Source organism: Nothobranchius furzeri, chromosome 1 (genome assembly GCF_043380555.1).
Source record: "Nothobranchius furzeri strain GRZ-AD chromosome 1, NfurGRZ-RIMD1, whole genome shotgun sequence".
Taxonomy (NCBI): domain Eukaryota; kingdom Metazoa; phylum Chordata; class Actinopteri; order Cyprinodontiformes; family Nothobranchiidae; genus Nothobranchius; species Nothobranchius furzeri.
Window position 1 is genome coordinate 45,202,243 of NC_091741.1, and position 26,074 is coordinate 45,228,316.

General features: G+C 39.8%; 1 protein-coding gene across 1 annotated transcript in view; it reads right to left on the bottom strand.

Moving 5' to 3' along the window:
* snd1 (staphylococcal nuclease and tudor domain containing 1) overlaps window positions 1-26,074 on the bottom strand; it is a 225,577-nt gene that overhangs the window by 114,308 nt on the left and 85,195 nt on the right. Inside the window, exon 16 of the mRNA XM_015959730.3 lies at window positions 23,435-23,544. Within this exon, the coding sequence (XP_015815216.3) occupies window positions 23,435-23,544 (110 nt within the window). The remainder of the gene's footprint in view (window positions 1-23,434; window positions 23,545-26,074) is intronic.

Consider the following 26,074-nt stretch of genomic DNA (forward strand, 5'->3'; position numbering starts at 1 on the left):
TTGTACATGCTTATAAATAAATATATATATGGACAAAACAAAACTACCATGGGTTGGTGATAGAGAAACATATATTAAAAAGAAATTGAAACTATTTTCTAACTTGTAACTTCTATTTAAAACAATGAGTTGTTTAAGATGCTGTCTTGACTTTGACAAATGAGGGTGGTCTGTTTTAAAATGGGGCATTCTGTGTGATTTTTACACCATGCTACAGAGAAAGCAATGAAATGAAAGAATATTTATACAGAGAAGACTTTCGTTAACAAAAGCCGAAAAAAGGTCGGTGTTGATCTTTACAGGTTTATCTTGTAAAAGCACCAAGAATTTGTACTGTGCCAAATGTTATAAATGCAATAAAAAGGATTTTTGGAAGAAAAAAGAAAATATTAGAGAGAAATGTTTTTTCTCGCTATCCTTTTGTTCTCGTGCAATACTGTAGCAATCAGTAAAATGCTTTAGACACTGCAGTAACATTCTGCAGCTATGCTTTAACCCTAGCTGAACTGAATGACTTGCATAATGAATCACGGTGCAGAAATGTTTGGAGCTCGCAGCTCGTGCCTCAGACTTCACATGCATCGAGAGGTTTCATTTTACATTCCCAATGACTGATGTACTGCTAAGCAGTTTGTGGCTGATCAGATTCAAAGTATGCATTACAGCTCTACATGTGTTGGGATGATTTAAGATGAAACCACAATTAAGTAGTCACAATTATTATTTTTTGATTAAATTATTTTTATACACTAGCACATGCATGCTGACTAATTTTCTATGGTGCAGGATGATATCACTGATCATGTTTTTAATTAGATAGAAAATGGTGATGAGTTAAAAGTGTGACTGGGATGTGACAAGATAATACCGCTCAACATATTTCTCATGAGATCAGTCAGAATCAAGGATTTTTATGGGGACAGGTGTAGAAGTAAACAATGCTTCGTTTTCCCTTTGACAATATCAGATCTTTGGATTATACCATTGTCTCACATCTTAGAACAAAAAAAAAAAAAGGGGGGGGGGGGGAATGGCAGATATATATAGTAGCAATTTAGCCAACTGATTCCTGAGAATTAACAGGGCAACAAAAGCAACCAGTCTACCTGTTTTGTCCTCTTTATTTTCCAGCTCTTTGCTGACAAATTGTTGACTATTTGTAGCAATTTGATTAAACTTAAGTAAAGAAATACAAATAAGACAACATTTAAGTATATCCATTAAAATATACATTGAACCTAACGTGCAGTAGAGGCAGAGAACAGGAAAGTGACATGTTTGTAGAAAAGGTAGCTCTAAGAAATTAAAAGATGACAAGATGACAGGATGTGACATGGTTAAAGGAATAAAAGATAAAAAGAATGAGGTTTTGAGCATGCTGTGCACTTGATTTGATTAGCTACATGACAGAATGTCTTGAGTTAGAAGATATCAAATGTTGCAGACTCGAAGAGCGTTGTTTATATACACGTTCTTGTCTTAGTGTTTCAACTTACAGGTCTGGGATCATAGGAATGCTGCAGGTTAAGTGCACAAAGAGGCAGCAAGTTAAAAAAGACAAAAAAGTGGAGAAAGGATAACAGATATATTTATAAATCAGAATATTTTATTAGGATTTATAGATTTTTAGAAAGCAAATTGCACAATCTTCCAACACATGGGATTTACTTGGGGGGGGGGGGGGGGGAATAACTTACTGCAGTTTATCCATAATCTAACAGTCTAGTCTAGCAGTGCTTTCACAACTAAACCAATATTTTAGATGCTGAAAAGTCTGCCGTAGAATTAATGAGGTAAATTTACCGACATGGAATTTAATCAGCATTTGTTAGTGTCTCTTGTGCCAGCCATGTTGTTTTCTGAGCTCCTGAATAGAAACATATTATAATGACCAGAGGTGCAGAGAACATAACCTGAGAAAGGATTTTTAGGAAGCACCAAGAACAGAAAGTTGGTTTTCAAGGTTAAAATATTAATTTTATGCCGAGTTGAACATCTGTGATCAGGCTGCTGCTTGTTTCCCGCTTTCGAGGTTTCCATGTGACTGTTTTGATGACATGGCTGTGTGCAGCTATGTGCAACTAATGTGACATGTGAAGATTTTTCAGAACAGCAAAATCGGAATGACTAAATTCGTAAACAAGAAACCATCTAAAGCAAGAGGATGTCATGACTTTTTATAAGCTCTGTGGCATGGCTTGGCATTTCCTGGATCTCAGAGAAGCATAAAAAATTTGTAGCTTATGCTGCAACAGACTATTCAGTAGTGAAGTGTATTGAGCTATCTGGTCACACATTTGTGCTGCACTGTGCTATAAAAAGACTGTCATCACAATCGGTCAAAATGGCTACAGGGTCATCAATCAGCCAATCAGTTAGCCAAGCAGAGGAGGCACGGTATCCATGGGAGACACTTTTCTCCATCCATTCCTCCCCCACATCATGTTTTCTGCCTATGTGCTTCTTTTGCAATTATGAAGTCATTGGGAAAGAGGAAGCACAGAAAGATGGGCATATTTAAGTACAGCTCACAAAGCTTCAAGGGGGGCATGTAAGATTGAGGACAATGATGACGTATAAGAGACAGAGAGCATGATGATTTATTTTAAAGTTATTATACCGTGTGATACTTGGTAAAAATATAAAAACTGAGGGAAGAAGACCGAGAGGATTCAGTGACATGACAAAAATGACTTAACTAAGATAAGCAAGCAAATGTGGTAGAGCATGATAAAGTGTCTGACAATAGATGTATTTCTGAAAAAAGAAACAGGTATGGAATTATTGTGTCTGGTGCAGGATTCTAATTATAGAAGAATATAGACAAGGAAAGTAAAAGGAAGAGAGATAAGAAAAATAAAAGCAAGAAAAAATAAAACTGATTTAATTGAAAGGTGTGAGAAATAGCAAGAGAAGGAGCGAGCGAGAGAGAAGGCAGCAGTGCAAAGAGAGTGAAAGGAAAGAGGCGAGGAGGTACTCGGGAAAGGACAGAGCAGAAAACGTGATGCAAGAGTGCCAGCTACAGATGGAATGGGGGATATATGGCCTGGGTGCTGAGGCTGTAGCATGATTGGTGAATGGCCTGGACTGCACCACGAGTAATGTGGTGGGGGTGGGGAGAAAAGAGGAATGCATAGCAGAGTGCAGCAGCTGAGAAGTGCTGATACAAGAAATGGACTGGACTACTGAGGGTACTTGAGTAAGTAAGACGAGAGGATAAAACAGCACACACAAGGTGGGAGGACCAAGAGGTTAGAGCAAATGGAACTGTAGGGACAATGCAGTAACAATCTGGATGTGTGTTGCTCTTGGATACAAAAGTCAAAGCTCCTAATCCAGCTGCAAGAACATACATTACACTTGCTCCTCAATTCAATTTAAAAAAAGAGCTAATTTCCCACTTAGTGGGGACATTTCAAAACTCAACTTTTTTGATGCAATCTCTTAATTAGATTTTTTTTCTCATGCTAATTACTGTAGCACTGCAGTCTATGAGACAGCTATAGCCAAATACTATCTCATTAAACGAGCCAGTCTACACCACATTATTCTAAACTGCCTTAGCCATTTATCATCCAAATCCTCAATAATGGAACAACCCATTAGAATGTTCACTATGTTCTCTACTTTTAGCAAAAAGCTACATTTTATGTTGTGTTCAATGCATCCTACAATTAAACAGTCAACATTTTATTATTTAAAGTGCTTATTCTTAATGGATTCACTCCATCTCAGTCATAGAAACATAGTCATGCCCTATTAGAGGAGCTTGCATTGCATTTGTTTTTTAACTTCCTGTTTTGGAGTATTTTGGGAGCTGGCTTAAATGGGAAGTGATGCTGTAAAAAGTCTGCTAATAATCATGTGAAGAGTGTGAATGCAAGACTTGATAAACCTAAAAGAAACCAGGCATTACAAATGAAAAACAAAAATTGTGACCAAAAATTCGGCTGATTTGTCTTAATGACTGAAACAAAGTTATTTTTTCCTAATCCAAGATTAAATATCACTAACCCCTACTTCACACTGGAAGCATTAGCTGAGAGGAGCATCACTGCTTCAAAAAGAATCCAGTCTACTGGGGTGTTTTAAACCAGCTGCAACGCGAACATTTTCAGGCGCTTTCTAGAAGAAGCTCGCCACGCTGCACCGCTTAAGATACTATTGGGTTCTATTTTTCCACGAGCTGCTTTTGGGACAACAATTTCCACAGTTGACATAGGGCTAGACAGGAAACCACATGCGGTTTCAGGGTAAAACCCTGGTAATTTTCAATATTAAAGACTATTGCAGTAATACCATTTCATATCCATGTAGATTACATCAATACAAGTGACCCAATGGCTTATTTACTCCCAGTATCTTTCCAGAAGTATAGCGGTGTGTTTTTCATGGCTTTAATCCTGGCAGTGGAGAGGAATATTAGACATCAAACAGCGATATTCAATTCAATTCAAGTTTATTTATATGGCGCCAAATCACGTCAAGTGTCGTCTCGAGGCAATTCACATGATAAACATTCCAATACAGGTCAATTCATTAAGCCAATCAGAAAAAAGTTTCCTATATAAGGAACCCAGCAAATTGCATTGAGTCACTGACTAGTGTCACTGACTAGTGTCACTGACTAGTGTCAGTGACTTTACAGAAGTCATCATACTAAGCAAGCATGCAACGACAGTGGAGAGGAAAACTCCCTTTTAACAGGAACAAACCTCCAGAGGATCCTGGCTCAATATAAGCAGCCATCCTCCACGACTCACTGGGGATCAAGACGACAAGGCAGACAGACAGACCAAGCAATGTGTCTATGGTTACATTGTGATTTCTTAGTAAACATTCTATTTGGTGAGAGATAAACTTTAATGTATTTATCTAAGTGAATCTATAATTAAACGGGTAAACTAGTAGTAGCACATTATATGTCAAGGAAAGTAAAGTGTTATTATCAGGAGAGGGAGATTGTTTAAGTGGTTAGCAGCAGTGTTCAAGCCGATGGTCCCCTCCATGAGGGCACCACAGCTCAGCAGAGCATCATTGTAGCTTCTTCTGGGGAGAAAAACACTTAAGATAAAAAATAAAGTTAACAGCTGAAATAGCAGGAAATAATACAGTTAAAGAGCAGATTGTAGAAAAAAGTAGTAGAGTGTGGAAAGTGGTCAGCATGTCCTCCAGCAGTCTAAGCCTATAGCAGCATAACTACAGAGATAACTCTGGATAACTTAGCCTTTTAGATGGAGGCATGTTGGAGGAAGGACAAGGGAGAGCCGTCTTTACCGACTGTTCACTCCACCTCCCTCTACTCCCCCACTTGTCTAAATCTGGGCTAACATCAGATTTTAACCATAGGCCCTATCAAATAAAAATGTTTTAAGCCTAGTCTTAAAAGTAGACAAGGTGTCTGCCTCAAGGACTAAAGCTGGGAGTTGGTTCCACAAGAGAGGAGCCTGATAACTAAAAGATCTGCCTCCCATCCTAATTTTAGATATTCTGGGAACCACCAGTAAACCTGCAGTCTGAGAGCGAAGTGCTCGGTTAGGAACGCATGGAACAATCAGATCACTGATGTATGATGGAGCTTGATTATTAAGAGCTTTATATGTGAGAAGAAGGATCTTAAAATCTATTCTAAATTTAACAGGCAGCCAATGTAGGGAAGCTAAGACAGGAGAGATATGATCTCTCTTTTTAATTCTCATCAGAACTCTAGCTGCAGCATTTTGGACAAGCTGAAGACTTTTAACTACATTCTGTGGACTTCCTGAGAGTAATGAATTACAGTAATCCAGTCTTGATGTAATAAATGCATGAACTAGTTTTTCAGCATCACTCCTGGAAAAGATACTTCTAATCTTAGCAATATTCCGAAGGTGGAAAAAGTAAATCCTACAAACCTGTTTAACATGGGATTTGAATGACATGTCCTGGTCAAAGATAACACCAAGGTTCCTTACTTTGTTTTCGGAGACTAATTTAATGCCATTCAGGTCAGATGATTGACTAAGCAATTTTCTTTTCTGAATTTCAGGTCCATAGATGGGAACTTCAGTCCTGTCTTGATTTAAAAGCAAAAAAGTTTTGAGTGATTAATTTTTATGTCCTCAAGACAAGCCTGTAATCTAACTAACCGGTTAGGTTCATCAGGGTTAATGGATAGATATAACTGAGTATCATCAGCATAACAGTGGAAGTTTATCCCATGCTGTCTAATGATTTTACCAATTAGGAGCATATATATAGTAAAAGGAATTGGTCCAAGCACTGAACCCTGAGGTACTCCACAAGTAACCCTGGAGTATGAAGATTTGTCATGTACGTTTACAAAATGATATCAGACAGGTAGGATTTAAACCAGCCTAGCGCTGTTCCTCTGATCCCTACAACATGTTCAAGCCTTTCTAAAAAAACATTGTGATCAACTGTCAAAAGCAGAACTGAGATCTAACAAGACTAGAACAGACACAAGATTCTTATCTTATCGGTATCAAATGAGATTTCCTTCTTTTTGGTTTAATGGTGGCTGGCATAAACAAACTGTGACCTTTAAAATCTTGAGGAATTTTGTGATATCGCGAGTTAAGCGAGGAGGGTGGCAGAAGTCTCGAGGATTTTTGTGATGTCGAGAATCCAACAAGGAGAACGTCAGAAAAGCTGCTCCGCAGCTGAGATTCACCCAGTGTGTATTGGGACGGAGTAAAACTTGCGAGTAAACTGTTCCGCTCAGCTGATGCCTCCAGTGTGAAGTAGAAGTAAGCAATGCCCCAAAGATTTCCAAGCACCAAATCCACAGCTGCCCACTCATGTCTGTGTGCTCAGTCACTTTGTCTAGTTTGGGCATAAACTCTTAACGGTTTATAAAATGCACAAAACAAAGCTTTGTCTATTTGCATGTGTAAAAGTCAACTGAAGCCTATGAGGAAAAGCTCTCAATTTTCTAGGAAACCAATGAGAGGCATGGCTAGAACTCGGTGCAGAGGCTAGATTTTTGTGTGCACACTTGTCAGTCTGCTAGTGGAACCAAGTATGCTATTCTGAGCAGGCCTTTGAGCGTGCTGCTTTGTGACTCAACACGAGTTGCGGCCAAAGAGTTGTTTTGTCGTAATGTCAAATAAAGGGATGGAACACAGGCCAGAGACAAAAGAGAACAATGACAGATCAACAGACCAATCAAAACTACAGAAAATGTGTAGTGGTTTGATAAAAGGTCAATTATTTAATATTGCTCTTTTTTATATTACACTTCCTAAGAAAATAATTTTAACATTCAAGTAAACTGGTTGAATTTACAATGTTTTTGGATGAATACATAAACAGTTGTAAAGAAAATTTTGTTTTCTGGTGCATTTTATTTTCACTCTGAAAAACTGAAGCTAATGTTCAGATTTAATGTCCAGGCTGTGCTGTGATTTGTTGTTCCAAAGATTGGTGAAGGCTGAGCAGGAATTTTTTCTCAGTACGCTGTTGGCAAAGATCCCAGTGCTGCTGAGGCTTCAGCCAATGCCAAAAAAAAAAAAAAACCCTTAGATATATATTGTGGTCAAACGCAAACAGATTTTTAAGATAAAAACTGAGACTGAATTGCAGGTGGGCTGAGTGACCCATTTTTGCCACGAAAAGAACCACTCGAGTGTGTTACTCCCTGCGAGACACAGTTTATTGCCCTTTTGGTGGGTGAAAAAGATCCTTGTGTTTTCTTAGCAGCCGGACATGATGAAGCTTTACTTTCACAATAGCATCGAACAGCAGAGTCCAATGGTGTGTGCGTGCATGCGTGCATAGTAAATAAGGTCCATGGAGATCTCCAAACAGCATGCAGAGGTGTGTAGCGTGGGGAGTGTCTGCATTTTTGTGCATGCACCAACAGTAATAAAGACAAAAGCACCAGCATAAAGGCATGCACAAGAAAAACTGATGTTACTGGCCATTAATTTCACTGCTTTTTGTTCAGATTGATGTCCTGGAGAGGAATCATGATCACAAGCGCAGCAATACCGTGAATGTGTTCACACTGCACAACACGACGATTGGCTGTCATGATCAGGGCACTTCATGTTCTCATGCTAGTAGAGAACATGTGCAGCACTACAAAAGCTCAGTGTTACGAGCTTTTCACAAACTAAAGAGCAAAAAGACGACACTGAAAGCCTAAAGACTGATGTACCCTGATGTATGAATGGTGACTTTCAGGAATTAAAGAGTATTCAAGAAATTCACTTTTATACAAAAACAAAGAGCATCTGGCTGTAAATAATTTAGTGACTGTAGAGGGTGAAATGGTAAATTGAAGAGAATCATGAAGACAAAGGTGATGTTTTCAAATGAAGTTAGATTTTTTTATTCATCTAAACTAATTAGGGTAAAGAAGGACACATCAGACTTTAGACAAAATAAAAGATTCAAATCTGGCCTGTATTTGTTCCTGTTAATTACAAACTAGCCTTTAAACAAAAAATAGCTTCTAATTAAATCCTAGTTTAGTTTTCAGGCAATGCAGAAATTTGAGGAGAGCACTGCCATTGTAGAAGAGCATTAGTGGGTGAGAAAAGGAAATGGAAAGAAGAAAACAAATAAGGATAAGGTGGAAAGAACAACACAATTGGGAAAAGAAGACAAGCAGTGGAAGGTGATTGCAACAGATAAGATGTCCCTATCAGGCACTTTAGAAACACCACAGGATTCATTTTATTCCAACTGGGGAACCTTAAATTTGCACTGGTGTGGACGTCAAGATAACAAGCAATGTGCTAATGTCAAAGACTTGCTGAGAAAATGTGCACCGCTGAGCAAAGAATGGCAAATGAAAGCAACGCGGAGATGAAAGCTCCAAAAAGCTGCGTACAGCATAGAAGGCTTGAAACGGTTTTCATGCGGTGGCAAAATTATTCGGTTGCTGCAGCTAACTGCTGTGAGTCTTTAAAGCATGCATGTGTAGTTGGGTCAGCTGTGATCTTTAAAGATCAAACAAATCAATAGCAAACTCCTTTTGCAGAGGGGAACTCAATGTTGCTACACTGCAAGAATTTTGTTTTTACTGCATCTAAGGCCTCAATTATTAAACAGAGGGTTGAAAATCAGCTGGATTGCATTTACTTAATTTTAGTAAGTAAGATAAAATGCTGATGCATCTTTTGTTTACTCATAATAGAGTAAAGAAGCCAGAGTAAAGGTTTGGTTCAGGATTTGACATGTGCCACGTTTTAAGAAAGTGTGTGTGCTCATCCTCTTTGTCTGCTTAATCTCTAGTGAGTTGTGGCTGCGCATGGCAGGAGGTTTCTTCCTGTTAAAAGGAAGTCTTCCTCTCGACTATCGCTGCATGCTTGCTTAGTATGAGGATTGTTGTAAAGACAGACACTAGACAGTGACTCGATGCAATCAGCTGGGTTCCTTGTATGTGGGAAACTTTTTACTGATTGGCTTAATGAACTGACCTGTACTTTGAGATGACTCGTGATTTGGCGTTATATAAATAAATTGAATTTATTTATATATTTATTTATAATAAATCTGAATTGAATAGAAAAATTCGTAACTGAAATAACTTGAAACAATGATTAAAAAGTAACATATCCATAACACGGGAAACAACGTGCACAAACTTGAAGGTGCAACATTTGTTGCTTCATCCTCCCCTGCAACTCTAAAAAGAAAATCTAGAACAAGTTCTAACAGCAAAATGTAATTTTAATGCCTTTTTTTTTCTTAATTGAATTTGACCCCAAATTTTCGAGCTGATAAAATAAGTCAAACCTGCTGATTTCAGTTGCCACCAACAGATAACCCGTGAAAAGAACAATTAAAATGAGGGCTGGTTTGCATTTATCTGGTGATGCTGAGTAAAAACTATACACATAAAAAGGTTTATCAATTTACATTTAACTTGTTTCAACATCATTCATTTATTCTTTAGGATTCTTGAGTGTTTTAACTATCTTCACAGTTTATCCGTTTTGGGTTAAACCTGTCAGCTAGGAACAAAAAGTGGTTGACTTGCACAAAAGAACAAGTGACGGAGCTAAATGCAAGTCATAGCCTTTAAAATTGGCTGAATTACAAGAACTCACCACTTTACTGTACAGAGCCCACTGCTGATATTTTGGAAAGCAATTATATTTAGGACAGAGTAGAACATTTCAGAGCTGAGAGCTTTACAACAGGTGAATCATAGACTCTCTGCCGCCCAGAGTAGAGAGTGACCTCATCCTCAACCTAGCTGATGAGTATCCTGGCCAATACGGGATCGTTTTTATACGTTACGTTTTATTGCTCCTCATCTCCCCCAATCCCTTGTTCCTCACTGCTCCTAAATAAAAACGACTGAAAAAGACCTCTGCACGTGCAAGCTTGGGTTTGATTACACACTCTAAGTTAATGCAGAAAGAAATGTCTTTAAGTTAAAGTACGCATCAGCGAACTCTGAGTGTGAACACAGAACAAGGTGAGCGCATGATTGGGAGGGGGAGAGGAGGAGGAAGCACAGGGTGGAAGAGACTTGGCAAGCCTTCACCCTCCCACTGTTGGCAGCAGAGGCACAAGCCGTTTGCTCACAGCAGTGCATGCATCTATTAGTATTGTTCCAGGAGATATTAACTGTGTGCAAAACTTTCTGAGAATGTGTTTGTGTCAGGGTGTCAGCTCTATGCTGAAAGTGGCAAAGGAGCAGAAGCAGAGTGACAGACAAACAAAATGGAGCGGCAGCAAAAAAACGTACGTGGAAGCAAGTGTTAGTGTCAGACTGCTGCGCTAAATGTCAGCCTTGAAGAAATGTCAGAGGTCAGAGAGCGAATATATTCACAGTTCCAACTGCAGGTTTTACTGTGTTTTGTTGTTGCTTCCAAAAACATCTTTTCATGTATGCATTGTTCTCAAAAATTCGTCCTTAGTGAGCTGTGGGCACAACTGTTTAAGATGTCAAGATGTTGAAATATGTGCCCTACCATAAAGTCGGCAATAAAGAGCAACAAGAAATCCCAGCTTTAGGCTGTAAAATGGTTTTATGTAATATTTCTTCATGCGTTAGAGGTGCAGGAGCACCAACACTAAAACTCTATTGGGTTTTCTAGGATTTCTGAGCTTTCTGAAGCTGTGTTTAAACACTATTCAGATTTTAGAACCTTTTATGAAAGGCTGTTGCAAAAAATGGTGAACTCTTTGCTTTATTTTAATGCTGGTAATAAAATGCTGGAGAAAGTCCAAGTTTAACTGAAATTTGAAAGTCAGTAAAATACAATATTACAAAAAAAAGGAATTTCATTTCAGCTTCAGGTTTCCTTTTTTTTAAATGTCTGACCCCCTAAAAATCAAAATAAGAGTGAAAATTGATGAAGAAAATATAGCCACCAGTATTAATGATCTCACCTCAGTAATGTGAGGACAGATAAGGAGACAAAGGGGCTATTCAAAATAACGAGATGTGGACTTGAAGTGCATTGATCAGTATTTGCAAAGAAGAGCAACTAAACAGATTAAAACAGTAAACACTCACTTTGAGAGACTCAGCTGGCAGCAATAGCGTTTCAAGAAACTGCAGCCCAGCCTTTCTTGGAACTTCCCCTGCAAACACCCCTACACATTCAGAGAGTTTCAGCCAGAACAGGGCTTTAAAGAACTACATTTCTATAGCTCGCCTCAATTGATGCTATGCCTGTGCACACATGCACACAGCTTCTTGCCTGTCGCCTACTTTTGCCATTAGCTTTATCTGTCCAAATTCAAAGCTGAGAGCCCAATCCCTGTTCGTTTTTTTGAATAGATTCTGCAAGGTCTGTTCTTCCCTTTATGCCCCCCGACCGTCCTCTGGGAAACATAGAAAAAGGAGGAGAGGGAGGGGGAGTGAGGAGATGCTGATCGCTGACACAGCTACGAAGATAGCCTCTCTCGTGTTGGTAAGGGATATAAAGAAATGGAAAGAGAGAATAGGTAGATACGAGGCGCTGAGATGGGGATAAGAGTGCAGGTGTGAGAACGTTATGCAGGAGTAAGCTGCTGAAGGATTACTGCCTCAAATCTCTCCTCTTTCTAGCCTTTATTTGGCACTTATTTATTCGCATCTTTGAAGGCACAGCCTATACCTTCACACATCAGGTGCACACACATGCACAGAGATAAAAGCAACCATATGAAGATAAGAGGAAAGGATGGACATGGATTTGAAGAAAAAGGAGCTCGATAAGAGACGGTGGACTAAGTAGATGTGTCCTCTTTGCAGCAGGAGGTCAGGAATGGACAACTCAATAACAGAGCAAGTGATGGCAAAATGACATCAAGCACAGGAAGATGATGTGAGGAAGGAAACAAGCGAGGATGGTCTGAACTGAGGGCACTGTGTGTGCGTTTGTTCAGTTGGTCTTTAATCAAATCGTGCAGAAAAGGAATAACGACGGGGAGCATGGAAGGAAAAAGCACAGAGTGACAAGACTCTTTATGATGGCAGCTGACTTCAGTGTGTGTGTGTGTGTGTGTGTGTGTGTGTGTGTGTGTGTGTGTGTGTGTGTACACAAAGCTGAATGTGAGTGTGCCTCATGCATTTGAACCCTACAGCCAAGACATATTTGTGTGGCAACTGCTGTGTTGTCAAGGGAACTATTAGCACTGAGAGGGCAGTGTCTGGTTCGTCCTTGCTTCTACAAATGTGCGCACGCAATCTTCCTGCATGAAGGCATGTTTACTCTCCGTCACCCATACAGCAGATTTTACACAGAAAACAGAGCTGATTCAGACAAAGTAAAAATGTATACAGTATAAACCTCTACTACACCGCTGTGTTTTTGATGTTCAGATCTGAAGAAAGACTTTGTGCATCTGTCAACAGTGGCACTATTTTGAGTTGTTGCATTATAGCCCTCTGCAGAAAAAATAATTACCCTACACATAAATAAATCATATAAGCTTTGAGCCATTTCCTCAGGCTCATATTCAAATGACACAACAAGGACAGCACATATCTGCATCAGACTATCAGTCTTCAAAGAGAGGATAATCTGGTGCTTTTGATAAAGACATTAACTCCAATTTTGTTTTCTGGAGTGATAGTTTTGTTTTTCTTCTGTTTTTGAAGTGGGTCTCGTTGTTGTGGCTCTAAAGGGTGACTGAAAGGAACATCCACAGTAAATTAATTAAAGGGCAAGTCGGGGTAATGAAAGCGTCCATGGCACAAACTGGAGAATGGAAGTGTGGGTGTGAAACGCCTGGCATTAATTTAGCGAGGGACATAAAATACTAATGAAGTGAACAACAATAGCAGCAAATTAAGAAATCAGCAGTAAAAGTGACGCTGCTTCATGGGGCAGAACGGGAGATGGAGAATCAGTTGACCGCAGGAAGATTATCAAGATGACTCGTGGAAAATAAAAATAAACATCAAGGCTGAGGCATTATCAAACCTGATTATAGACCACAAGACATCATTCCCATCACTTGACCCTGTAAATAGCTTCCTGTAATCACCTTTGTTATTTTTATAGTTCAAACATAATGTTGTAATGTAGTTTATTTGCTTAAAAGCAGGTTATGGAAATGTGCTCCATTCACATTATTTTTAGAGGCCTTTCAAACATTGTATTTGTTTGATGCAATTGTGGAACAAATCTAAGAGCGTCGAATGAACGCAAGCCAGCTAGCTGATGTGTGTTGCTCTTTAGCCTCGGTCACCAACATCTGGCCAAAAGGGGCAAGACAGAAATAACAAGATAAGGGGAGATGATTAAAAAAGGGAGAGAATTCCAAAAGATCACCCGTCTAACTGAATGTAGACCATTTCATTATCACCCTTAATGATGTGGAGGACTACTGCAGTGCCCTTCATGAAGAAGAAGGCTAAGAGGTTCAGCCGTTCCCTTAGTACAGTGCATGCCTCTGCCGGTGTGCTCTTTGTGGTCTATGCTCATCATGCTGGACTGTGAAGTTGCAATTCTGTCAGCCACGCTTTACACAGAAGGTTGCTCTTGTAAAAAGAACTGTGTCGATAAAGCGGTGGGCAGGTTTCTCCCTTCGTCTCATATCTTCATCTTCATTCAGGCCCATCCATCTTTCCTTCACTGCAATGGTGTAAATTTGTTTATGTGGAGCACTCTGTTAGCCTTTGGGCTATAATTCACTACTTTCAAGGTGCAAAGCCACCCAACAGTGAAACTGATACATGCAAACAGGCTGAGAGGTACTTTTGGTATAAAATGCTGCAAATACCAGAGGATGAACTCTGATTGTGACACCAGTTAGTCCAAAGTCATAGAGATAGGCTGTTGTGGATGGATGAAATGTATGGTCAGTGCTCAACTGCAACAACTACTAATGACTTTATGCTCCTAATGTGGCTTTCAAGGTCAGCCTTTAAATTACAGATAAAATCTCGATTTAAATTGCAAACTAGCTCAGCTTGCCACTCGTCCTGCAGCTACTGTTCTATTCCACAGAGCAGCACAGCCAGTATTAACACAGATGCAATTACTGCTCAATTATGACATGCAGCCAGGATGGACCTGAAAGGATGGATAAATAAATGAATCATACAAAGAAAAGGTGGAAAAGCACTTAACAGAATTCCTCTGAGCCACACTCAGGCTTGATTCAATCGTAAACTAATTGTAATATGCAGGAGAAGCAATTGACAACTGAGCAACAAGAGTAACAATTTTGAATTTTCTGCTGCTAAGAATGGATTTCACAAATGTGTCTCTGTTGGAATCATTAAAGGCCATATCTGCAATATATCCTAATATATTATTACACAAGGATTCAGTGCTGTGAAGAAATGTTTGTCCTTTACAATTTATTTTATTTCTTCATCATGTTTAAATGCAAAATTAGTTTTTCAAACCATTATTTCATTTAATAAAGAAAAAGACAATATCTAAGCCTACCTGGCCTTATGTGAAAACAGTGACCACAAAATGTATCAACCATGAAAAGAGGTGACAAAACCATGAAGGAATTTATGGAGTGCTTCTATGAATTGCTTTAATTCAGCCACATTGGAGGGTTTCCAAGCACAAACACTGCGCTTAAGATCAAAGGTCAAGCATTTCTGGTGGGGATGCTCCGATTCGATCACGTGACCAGAAATGTGGCCCGATCACGTGATTTGGAAAGAATTGGGATTGTGCTAAAGATAGGATTCAACCTTTTAAAACAACAAACATGACTTTTTAAATTCATCTTGATAGACATTTTCAAATGGAATAACAAGTTTTAACATTTCTACATCAATGTTTGTCTCTTGTACAAAAACACAGTAACATCACAAATTATGGCAAGCAGAGATTCAGACACCAAGGTGCAGCTATTAGCAAGCAAGCTAACGCAGAGCTACACAGTAAAATCCCAAGTGTTAAATAAGCAGTACCAGAGTATGGGAACTCTGGCAGTCAATTCAATGACACTGAGTTTAAAACGCATTCCTTTGTCCTCCAGTGTTGGTGTTAGTTTTCAGAGTTATAACAGATTTTTTTAAATTATTCTTTATACTGTAACCTGTCAAGTGTTAAAGAAAAAGTACTATTTTGGAGTTACTATCATTCTATACTCCAGTGTTGATGAAAATTCCTCCAAAACAGTGTAAAACGTACTCTAGTAAGCTCTAACTTTTTCGTCCTCTTCTTCAGTTGCATAGGGAAAGGTGCATTGTGGGTAGTCATGTTTTTAGTTAGAATGTCCTATTTCGAGGTGTTTAAGCATGTTTATTTTGGGGATGTTGTGTTGTTCTTGGTTATTCCTTGGTTCACAGTCACAGATGTGGTGTTACTTGTTGTGTCCTGTTGGCACCATGGAATGGGATCATTGTGCCACGCCTTATGTTCACTGGCTCAGGGTTGAAATTGACTCTTTGTTGTATTAACATTGCTCATCTTACTGTGTGACGTGTGTCCACGGGAGAGCTAAAATGTCTTTAGCTTGGTAGCATTTTAAACCGGACAGCAAAGGCAGAGCTACAATCACTTGTAAGGAGTGCATACTGGGCACTCAACGTGCTGGAAAGGATACAGCTCCATGATTCGCTGCCTTCAAACAGACTACTTTCGGCTTTTTACATTTGGGCATCAATAAAGCGAATCACCTGTCTCCATTAATTCCCAGTTTGCCACCAACAGTCCCAGTTCACACCTAACTCAGACAAAAACGCGAATCCAACCGACAGAAAAATATACACGCTAATAAACAAAGAGAAATGGCCCACAGACTGCGAAATGTCGGGTTGTTTCCTGCAGCACCCGAGCTGTGCAGTAGCTACAGGTGTTGGACTGCCTGCTGAGATGCCGCGTGCCTGTTCCGTCACAGGAACGGTCACCGCTAACCACAGCTGCCTATTGAGGGAGTAAACAGCTTGAAATAAGAGCAACGCTGCTACCTTTGAATATATTCATAATTTAAATGTGTGTTTTAATCGGGGTACTTCCCACACAAGTGAAGTGAAACCTAAAGGACAACTTGGATGTGTTTTCTTCTTATTTTAATGCTCTCATGAAAAGTATCAGATCAAGACTCTGCATCGGCAGATTCTCTAAATCAAACAACTGAATCGGATCAGGAGCAAATAAACGTGATCGGAACATCTCTAATTTCTGGTGAAGAGAAGAATGAAATGTTCCATTAGTAAAAGCTAAAAGAAATTCATCTAGGTCCTGATGCAGCAAAGCTTCCACATACCATCACACTACCACCACCATGTTTGACTGTAGGTGTGACCATTCTGGATAATCAATATGGCTTTCTATGATAATTGTGAGTCCTTTACGTCAGCAGGACTCTACAAACTCGTTCCCCTGTATATTATCAAGTCATGACCTTAAATCAAGTGAGGCCTTCAGTATTTTAAATGTTTTTGGTTATTTTCTTCTTGAATTTCTTTAGAGCATAATGTTTTAACTTTTTGAGATCTCAGACTACTTAATGTCACACAGATCCCAGAGAGAAAAGTGCTGTAATACAAGTTTATATTAATCCTAATAGAACAAAAAAGCAGAAATGTTTTATATTGCTGTACCGGTTTCTTACAATTTTAATTACAAGCTGGCAATAAATGTTAAAATTCATGTTCACCTCCGGATAAAATAATGAACGGGTGACTAGATCTCATATGAGGCTGTAAAGCAGCACTAACTTAAAACATGAAGCTGCCTTCTGCACTTTTGGTTTATTTAACTATAAAATGTGATGGAAAAAAGGACCTGAGGGGCAGTTCAGTCCCTACCGTCTGTCTCACTGACCAAGAAACCACACCATGCATTATTCATTCCGTCTACTCTTTCTGTCCATCTCTTCGCCTCTCATACACACAGAGCGCATGTGTATGCCAAGGTACGAGACAGGAAAAACAAGTCAAGAATATACAAAACCCCTACTGGGGAACAAGGTCAATACTGAGGAGGGGAAAAGGGTGGAAGCGTAAGAGTGAAGAGGAGATGAAGTGACGTGGTTAAAGAGTGCGAGATACTGAATTTGTGTAATCGACCTTGCGCTAAAATAATTCAAGCTTGATTGGAAATCAATGTGAGAGAATAAATTACATTAAAAAATCTGAAGCTGTCCTGCAGGCATTGGTTTTCAAAATAAAATGAATATAAGAGGGTTGAAAGCCTTGAAGGATTCATTTTGAGTGGCTCTGTTTTATTTTTGATTTTTTTTTTCAAATAAAGAAAAGCTCAATCCAACGACTGGAACTGAAGTACCCACAAACATGTTGGGACAAAAAGAAAAGAAACACTTCAATTATCCAACTGCCACTGTGTTCCCGTTTTAGACTTGTGGTTGAGGTTTAACCGGGATTACCACACACATTCAGAGAGAACAGAAAGCAAAATCCTCTTGATATTACTAAGGTGTTGGGCTTATTTGCATTTAATTAAAATGCTCACCAAGAACAGTTATCAAGGCAGAGAGAGATCTAGAGGCAGGCATTAGCAAGGCATCTGTGACGCCATGCTGGCACAGTGACTCATCAGTGCTCCACAGCACAGCCTCCTGCAGGTCTGAAGGCAGCCTGTGCCAACCCCTACCAACGGCAGTCTGGAGCACAAAGTTTTCCTCTCACAGGGTGGGAAAATTGGGTGTGAGGGGATGCCTTTATAGGCACGACTGGGTCTGGTTTAAGATGCCACGCAACACCACATGACACCTCAAACTACAGCACTTAAGAAACAGAGGTAAGTACATATGTGTACTTGTTTTGATCCATTAAAGTTGGTTTTTATGCCCAATCCAAACAAAATAATCAACTAAAAGAAGGTGTCCATAAAGCTACAATTAGGTATAGTTGTAAAAATAAAACAGAATAATTATGTTTGATCAGTGAAATAGAATCTGGGGATGAATAAGTCAGCAATTACATCATATGATCAGGGGATTTCTGGCCATGTTTTCCTTTCAAGCCCACAGGTAGGAGGATTTTAAATGTGTAAGATAAAAGATATGAGTAGGCAGTCGGGCAGCGCTGACGATGAGACCACCCAGACTGAATGAGGTCAACAGAACTGACAGGATGAAGGCAGAACGGTACACTGGAAATTACAGTCCACTTAGCCTGCTCTCATCGTCGCTCAAACCAATTCACATCCTCCTCTCATCCTTGCTTCCTTCATCCACCTGGTGATCAGTCAGAGCAAGAAATACGCAATAACGTATATTAAAAGATGAGGAGACAAATCTGTGTGTGCACATAACATATGACAGATCCTAACTAAACATGGATTTAAAACAAAAAAGGAGAAATGTATTTCCTGCGAGCAACAACTAGCACATGGCTTTAAAAATAGCTCCTTACTTTAAGAGATCTGGCACTTTGCTTTGAAGCAAGCGTCACACTGTCACCCCAGGTTGAACGACACTTATTAGGTGTGCAGAATTTTAATGAGACAGTTGGAAATGTATAATTTTTCTTATGAATATGTGACTTGTTTCAAGTCAACCGACTCATCTAAGATAAACAAGTCGAGGTGTTAAAGCTCATTGGTTCACCTCCCTGCTGGTTTGCATGAGCTTTTGAAGTTACTAGCCGAAATCGAGGAGGAGGCTCGGTGACTGAGATAGTGAATGGGTGTTTTGGTCAATGGAAGGTGGGAGATGAGAGAAATGAAAACCTAAAAATGGAAATATCTGGGGAATGCTGTTTACTATCGTGCTCATTCTCCTCAGAATTCCGTGCTGCTGTTGCTAGTTCCACGCTGGGAATGGGAACAGTGTCTGTCATAGATTAAAAGTACACAGAGGGGGGGTGGTGGTGGTGGTGGGGGGGGGGGGTTGGGATGTGGGAAGACGGAGAAGATAAACACAAAAGGATTTCTATTTTCAAAAAAGAAAAAGTGACAGCGTATCCATGAAATCGGGGAATTGGGTAGTGTCGGGTGGGAAAACAGACGAGGAAAATCAAACTTTCCCATCACTGGGTGCTGCAGTAACTATGAATGTCTGCATCAAGATAAATTAAAACAGCATTTTACCAAGAGGACAGGGAAGATGAGATGAGAAACAGATGGTAAAAAACTAGAAGTGATGAGTGTTCAAGCTAGTAGCAAACTCACCATTTTAGGATACAAGGACAAGGAAATGGCTAATTAGACAGAAATGAGCCATATGTACGGAAGCGGCAAAGGACGTGGCATAAAGATCACAGAGTCAACATACAAGCTCAACAAAGCCCCCCCTGAGAATGCAAATTGGTGCCAAGGTGCACAAGTGAGAAAAATATTTCATGAATGCAAATGAATATGCCACCAAAACTCAAATCAAATGTTATTCACCTGAGACACCTTAGGAACATCTTGGAAAGCTGCTGCAATCAGATGCTTTTAAACAAGATTGCGTGTTACTCCGTGCTGGAGTGCGACACATCTCGGTAATGTGTTTGTTTAAGTTGTGGTGAAAATAAAAGATGGAGAGAAGAGATCAGCAGTGCTGATGGGTTCTTCCTCTCGATCTTTCATCTTCTGCTGCTACTCATTAGAGCTCCAGCGCTTCCTCTCACCTCTTCCGTCCAACTCCGTCTCAGGCAGCTCCATCGTGTTTAACAGCCACCGATTGTATGACATTAACGCTACCATGTGAATCTTCCAGCTAGATGACTGGCTCACTTGAGTGATTAATTTTTTTCTTTTTCTCTCCCGTTCAATTATTTTTCAGCAGGAAAGGTGCCGATTTAGGTGTGTCAAAGCTTGATTGTGTCTTCAGCAAGTCGAATGTGTTCCTGTGAGAAAGTGTGTTCGAATTAGCCTAAACAGCAGGTCAGTGCAGCCAACCAATCAGCCCCCACAGTGAGCTCTGGACTCATTATGTAGCTCGGTCATGCCTGATAACTCCCACCTACCTGCAAATAATTTGCTGACACCACAAACGACTGGCTAAAGGAGAAGGTTAGTGTGGATGAAGGTGGTTATGGGCATGATGGCAACTGTTTAATTGGAATTTGAAACTTTATACAAGAAGGCCTCGACAGTGCAGCAGCGTGGTTTACTTACTTTAAAAATGTGCCAGAAAACCTGACCATTACATTTCTTCTATGTTGTCATTTGAGGACAGGCACTTCTTGCAGACACAAGTGCACGTTGTGGACTTTTCTGTGGAACCACTTGGCTGTGTGTGCTTTGAAGTTCAAAAGCAAGCTTGATTGGTGGCAGCATTCATCCAATTGCAAAACAAAACCGAAGAAAAGTTTTTAAAAAAATCCTGGCCGGTTTCTTTTAATGGGTTCGTTACCAATCAGCTAGAATGTGGAGTGCTGTCATCGAGTTGAAATCAAAGTTATGGCTTCTGGTGGTCTTAAACCCTTCTCAGATTGACATTCTGGAATATGTGTGGACAATTCAGTCCGGTTTTTAACCAGAACTGTGTTTTCAGTCTGGGGTGGGGGGGTTGGGGGGGCTGAACCCAGATAGTGCGGCGGGCGTACATGCGTCATTTACCCAAACAAAGCCATTCAGTCAAACATGGCCGACGAAGAGACAGAATTCCTCTCACTGATGGGACTTATGTTGAGCATAATTCTGCGCACACGAAGACGCATAAGAGACCTGGATGATGAAGCTCAATGGTTAAAGGAATCATGGAAGCGGTGTGAAGCGCTCCGTCGCACGTCTAGGAGACGGTACCGTAGGAGGCAAGCTGCCATGGTTCGCCGCATGCTACAGGAGTGAGCTATCTAGGTGCGCACGGCGTCCCCCGGTCCCCTCCTCCTCCCTCTCCGGAACTCTACCTTACCAGTCTGAAGCAGACACCCTGTCCCTGAAAAGTCTGGTCCTGCTACTAGGGGCTTCGTCCGGTTTAATTACAGAAAAGGTTATCCGGATGTTTGTATTCAGACATAAAGGTCTTAAGGACAGAGCCCCGAACTTTTCCGTTTTTCATGGCCTGTCTGAAGGGGGCTTTAGTCATAACAAAACATGTTTCTTTTGAGTGTTACACCTTGAAATAACAGTATTGATCCCTGCAGTGGGATGGAAACTACACGTGTTTGTCTTTTTGTGCTTTGTTTACCAATTTTGTAGCATTGCCCCTTGTAAGGATGGGTGACATGACAGTAATACGTTATTAAGGACTTTCACAGGCTGACAATTTGCCAAAACAGAGGTTGTAGCATCATCTGTAGGACAGATGGACCGTTTCCACAAGGACAATTTTAGATGTGACACATTAAGCATGATCACAGTGTGTTCATGAAAGTAATATGTACCATCAGTGTCTTGATTATCACTAGATTTGCTCCATTAACATGACGTTACCATGGGCTGGTTGGTGATTTATATATTGCCATATGTTAGCATAACTAGAGCCTATTAGCACAAGGTAGCTAACACTAAATCTGCCAAAATGCTGTCGAGTTACTATAAACTGCATCTTGTCATTTACATCGTTTACACATTATGTAGATGATGTGAATAATTCTGATATGAATAGAATAGTTCTCCCACAACCCGAATCCCTTCAAAAATATTAGCTGGCTTAGATTTCCTCTCCTTTGGGCTGTTTAGGGACATAGTTTGGTTTTATTTTTCAGTAACTTACTAAATTATTTACATTTGGGGTGATTTTTGATGAAATAGTGATATCAGTGTATTATATTTTTCCTGCCTCTACATCAATGCACCTACACCACAGAAGGTTATATAGAGGTAGTCATTCAGATTCCATTTAAGATGCAGGGTTGTTTCTGTAATGTACCCAAAGCTCAACTGTAAATAAAAATAATGAAAATTGCTGCTTCAGTTGATGTTATGATGCAAAAAGGGATTAAACCATCAGAAGACTAGAAGAAAAACACATTGCTGCAAGTACATGATTAGAAGATAAAGACACTAAAGTGGATTTCTGGAATTATTTTTTACTAGAATTTTTTCTTTTTCTATAATATTTTCCCAAATAAAACTCCTAAAAACACAGGCACAATTTACAAATGTTTAGAAACTGCACTTTTGCATTCAGCCCACTTCAGTTTTGTTTTTGAACCCAGGCTTTCTCAAAGTGCTGTCAACTTGCCAAACCTGCACACACACCAGTTTCAACATTAGCTCACCTGCGACACTAGCTAAGACCCCATTTCCATCACAATGAAACAGCAGAGGACAGTGGAGTCAGCCACCCCACACATAAAATCCCTTTACAGAAGAGATAAAGATGCAGAAGAAGAAGGGAAAAAAAATGCAAAAGCAAAAGAGAGTAAGTGTGTGGCCAGGATAAGTGGTGGGAGGATTATAGCTCGTTCCATCATGGATTTGGTCCGTTCACTGCTTCTTATAAAAACCTATTAGCATGTGAATGAGCAGGCACACAGTGGATGGACTTCTCCAAAGTCCAGGAGCACTGATCCAGTATCAGGTGAGCTTTCTGTCAGAAGGGTATAAGAAGGGTGTGTGTGTGTGTGTGTGTGTGTGTGTGTGTGTGTGTGTGTGTGTGTGTGTTTCAGTGGGTCATTTACAAGATTATGTAAACCTTTTCTACAATTTTTATGAGATTCGACATCACTGAAGGGATGGGTACAGTGTGTTTAATGCTGTCATAATGTTCAACTGGGAGTAAATAATTTAATCAGCTTATTAAAGCCAGTGGTCCCATGTTTACATAAATTGTCTTGACGGTGTAAGAATAAACTCAGATGTTACCTGAAAATAAGTAAAATAATGCCACCATCTAGCAATATCCTAACATATTCTAAAACCACAGTTTCCTCACCCTAACAAAGACGTCTCTAGGAGAAGAGTAAACTGAATGGAAGTGATGACTGAAAGATAATTGCAAAAGTTTAAAAAGAGCCACATACGGGTTTTTCTCTCAAATGAAGGAAGAAGCAGGGACTTCCTTTAAAAACTCCTTAAAGGACAAATAATCTTAGCTTTTCTACATTTGTTGCTAAAAAGTACCCCCCCCCCCACCCCCCCCCACACACACGTAAAAAATGTTATCCTCTGCAGTACACTTGGACCATAAAAAAAACAGGGAGAAAACGTCCGTGGCCTACCTCTCGTTGCAACACCAGCTCTTTGGTGAACAGCATGGCCTCATCACTGAAGGGTTCGGCCACCTGCACCCCGCCAGGCAGGTTCCGGGAGCTACGTGGGCATTCGATACCTGGGCAAAGACAAAGACATTAGAGGCCAGGGTCAGGAAAGACATGCTCTTCTATACAGCTATTTCCATTGAAATGGGCATATGAAGGAAGCATTGAAAACATTGTTTAAATTCCCTCGTGTTTTAAAATGTCCAAGAAGAAACTGAACAACGTAAACTCCTACAGCTCGTCTCCTTTCTTTGAAACAATTTGTACATTTGTAAACTTTAAAGAAGACGCTTTACCAGCTCTACATTAATCTGTTTTCATCTTGTTATTTTAATTCTTAACTCGATAAACTCAATGGCCTGACTTTGCTACTACAACTCAACAAGCAGGTTGGAGCCGTTTAATGTGCGGTAATCTGATGAGTTTCAGCTGGGAGTTGAAGCCTTGAGCTTATTGCTAATAACGCCACAGCTCTCTCCTAAGGTCTTTCTTTGCTGTTCGACTCGAGGTCTAATTTAATGAGCTTCTCCACTATGACAGATATACCGCCTCGGGACAGACTCACAAATATACATGGCAGAGAAGTAAAATCAGATTTAGTGGGGCATCCGAGTGATTCAGTGGCTTGAGTGGCCATCTTGCAGCAAGATGCTGAGAATGGCATTTTACTACCTAAAAAAGGTTCTCCTGTGTTATGTGCTTTTAACTGAGTTTTTGAAACCAAAAAAGGAACCGAGTTGTCAACTTTCACATATAACTGTAAAAGAAATACAAGCATCTTCTGAGACCCTTCCACAACGCAACGCTCTGCGGGCAGTGGAAACACACCCATTCACTAGAACGATGGCTAAATGCTGCGTATAATATTTCTCAACAGTTACATCCGCAGAAAAGGCTCTGTTAAAGCATTTTTAAAGGATACTATGCAACTTTTTCATATTTTTAAATGATTTTCTTGAGCCAGAAAGTGCCAAAAAAAAACTTTACAGGGTTTATGAAATGCTACTCAGACCCCTCCTACCCCTGTGGCCAGAAAACCACACTTGCAACTTCGGAGTTGGCGGGCTGCTCCCTGCTGATGGAGGGAGCTGTGGACTGGAGCTGGAGTCTGCTTCCAGCAATTTTCCTGCATGTTTTAGACCGTGAACACAGCTGATTTGTTTGATTTAGTGAAGAATTTCTCCTCTAGAAACGAATGAAAGCTGAGGAGACATTTCAGCTGTTGGATTAGGTGTTAAAAAGACAAACGCACAGTGAGGAGATAAGTGTGATTTTTTTTTGGTTTAACCACAACATTTTTTAACGAACACTAGGGGGTGCTAAAAGTGAGCAAAACTGTCTAGTAGCCCTTTAAGCACATACATCAACTCTGAAATTGTTTATTTCCTCTATGAACTCACAAACACACGGATGTGTGTAATCTTTCTTCAAAAGAACTTCTAAAATATTTATAGGCTGCTGTATCTTTCTGCTTAATATGAGAAATTTTACCAAGGCACTGCTTCCATTTAAATCACGTATATAGGACAAATTGTTGCTAAGCAATAAAATGTAAAGCAGGCTGCTCTGCTGTCAGAAACCTAAAATAGACGAGGTGGGTTGTGTCTGAGATGATCAGATTGTTTGTTAGGATTATACATTTGCAGGTGAGGTGTCCTGAAAGGCTAAATTAATTCAACCTAAATAATGTGGGGACAGAAACAAAACAGAGTTGATGGAATCAGCCAATCACAGATGGTCAATATCCAAGAGCCAATCCCTACTTTGAAATAGCTCGTGTGTAATCAGGCATTAGTTTCTGTTCTGCAGATTGAGGGATTAAATTAATATCTAATGTTTCCCCATGAACAGATGGATACTTTATTGTTGCTTGCAAAATGTGTGTCTCCAACAGTGCTTTACAGTGAAAATCTAGGACACCGTGTACCAGGTGAGTCTGAATCTTGGCTGCTGTTCTTGCAAAGAAAATGTCTTTCAACAAGCCACATCTGAAATAGACTGAATTTCACATTGCTAACATTTTACTTATATGATCAAAAGGAAGCAGTTTGTTTTTATTTTTTCCTTTAGGAACCAGGTGGGAGCTTTTCAAGAATCTATCGGATGATTAGAATAATTAAGTCACCAGCTTAAAACTTCTTCCAGGTGGTTTTTAAACTAAAAGATTCAACTGGCTTTTCAAAAATCTCATTTCCTCACACAGTACTTTCTGTTCCCTACATGACCGTCCCTGTCCCATTTATTAGACGACGAACAAGAGAGAGTTTTCACACTGGCAGGGAAGGGGAAATGAGGCCAAAAGACATTTAGCACTGAACAGTTTAGTGACTTGTCTTATAGAAATGCATCAGCGAGGTTTTTAGAATAAATAAATAAATTAACGATGTGCATCAATTTTTCATTGTTTTGGCGTTTCCTTGAGACAAAAACAATATTACAAGGTGATGAACAGTGAGCAGATCTGATTACAGCCCCAGAAATGTCCTTAGAAACATTAACAGGAAATGTCATCGATAATTGAGCTTGTTCCATTCGATATATTAGAAAATGGTTTGACATTTTCACCGAGGATTTGCTGGGCTGGTTATTTATAATCTAAAG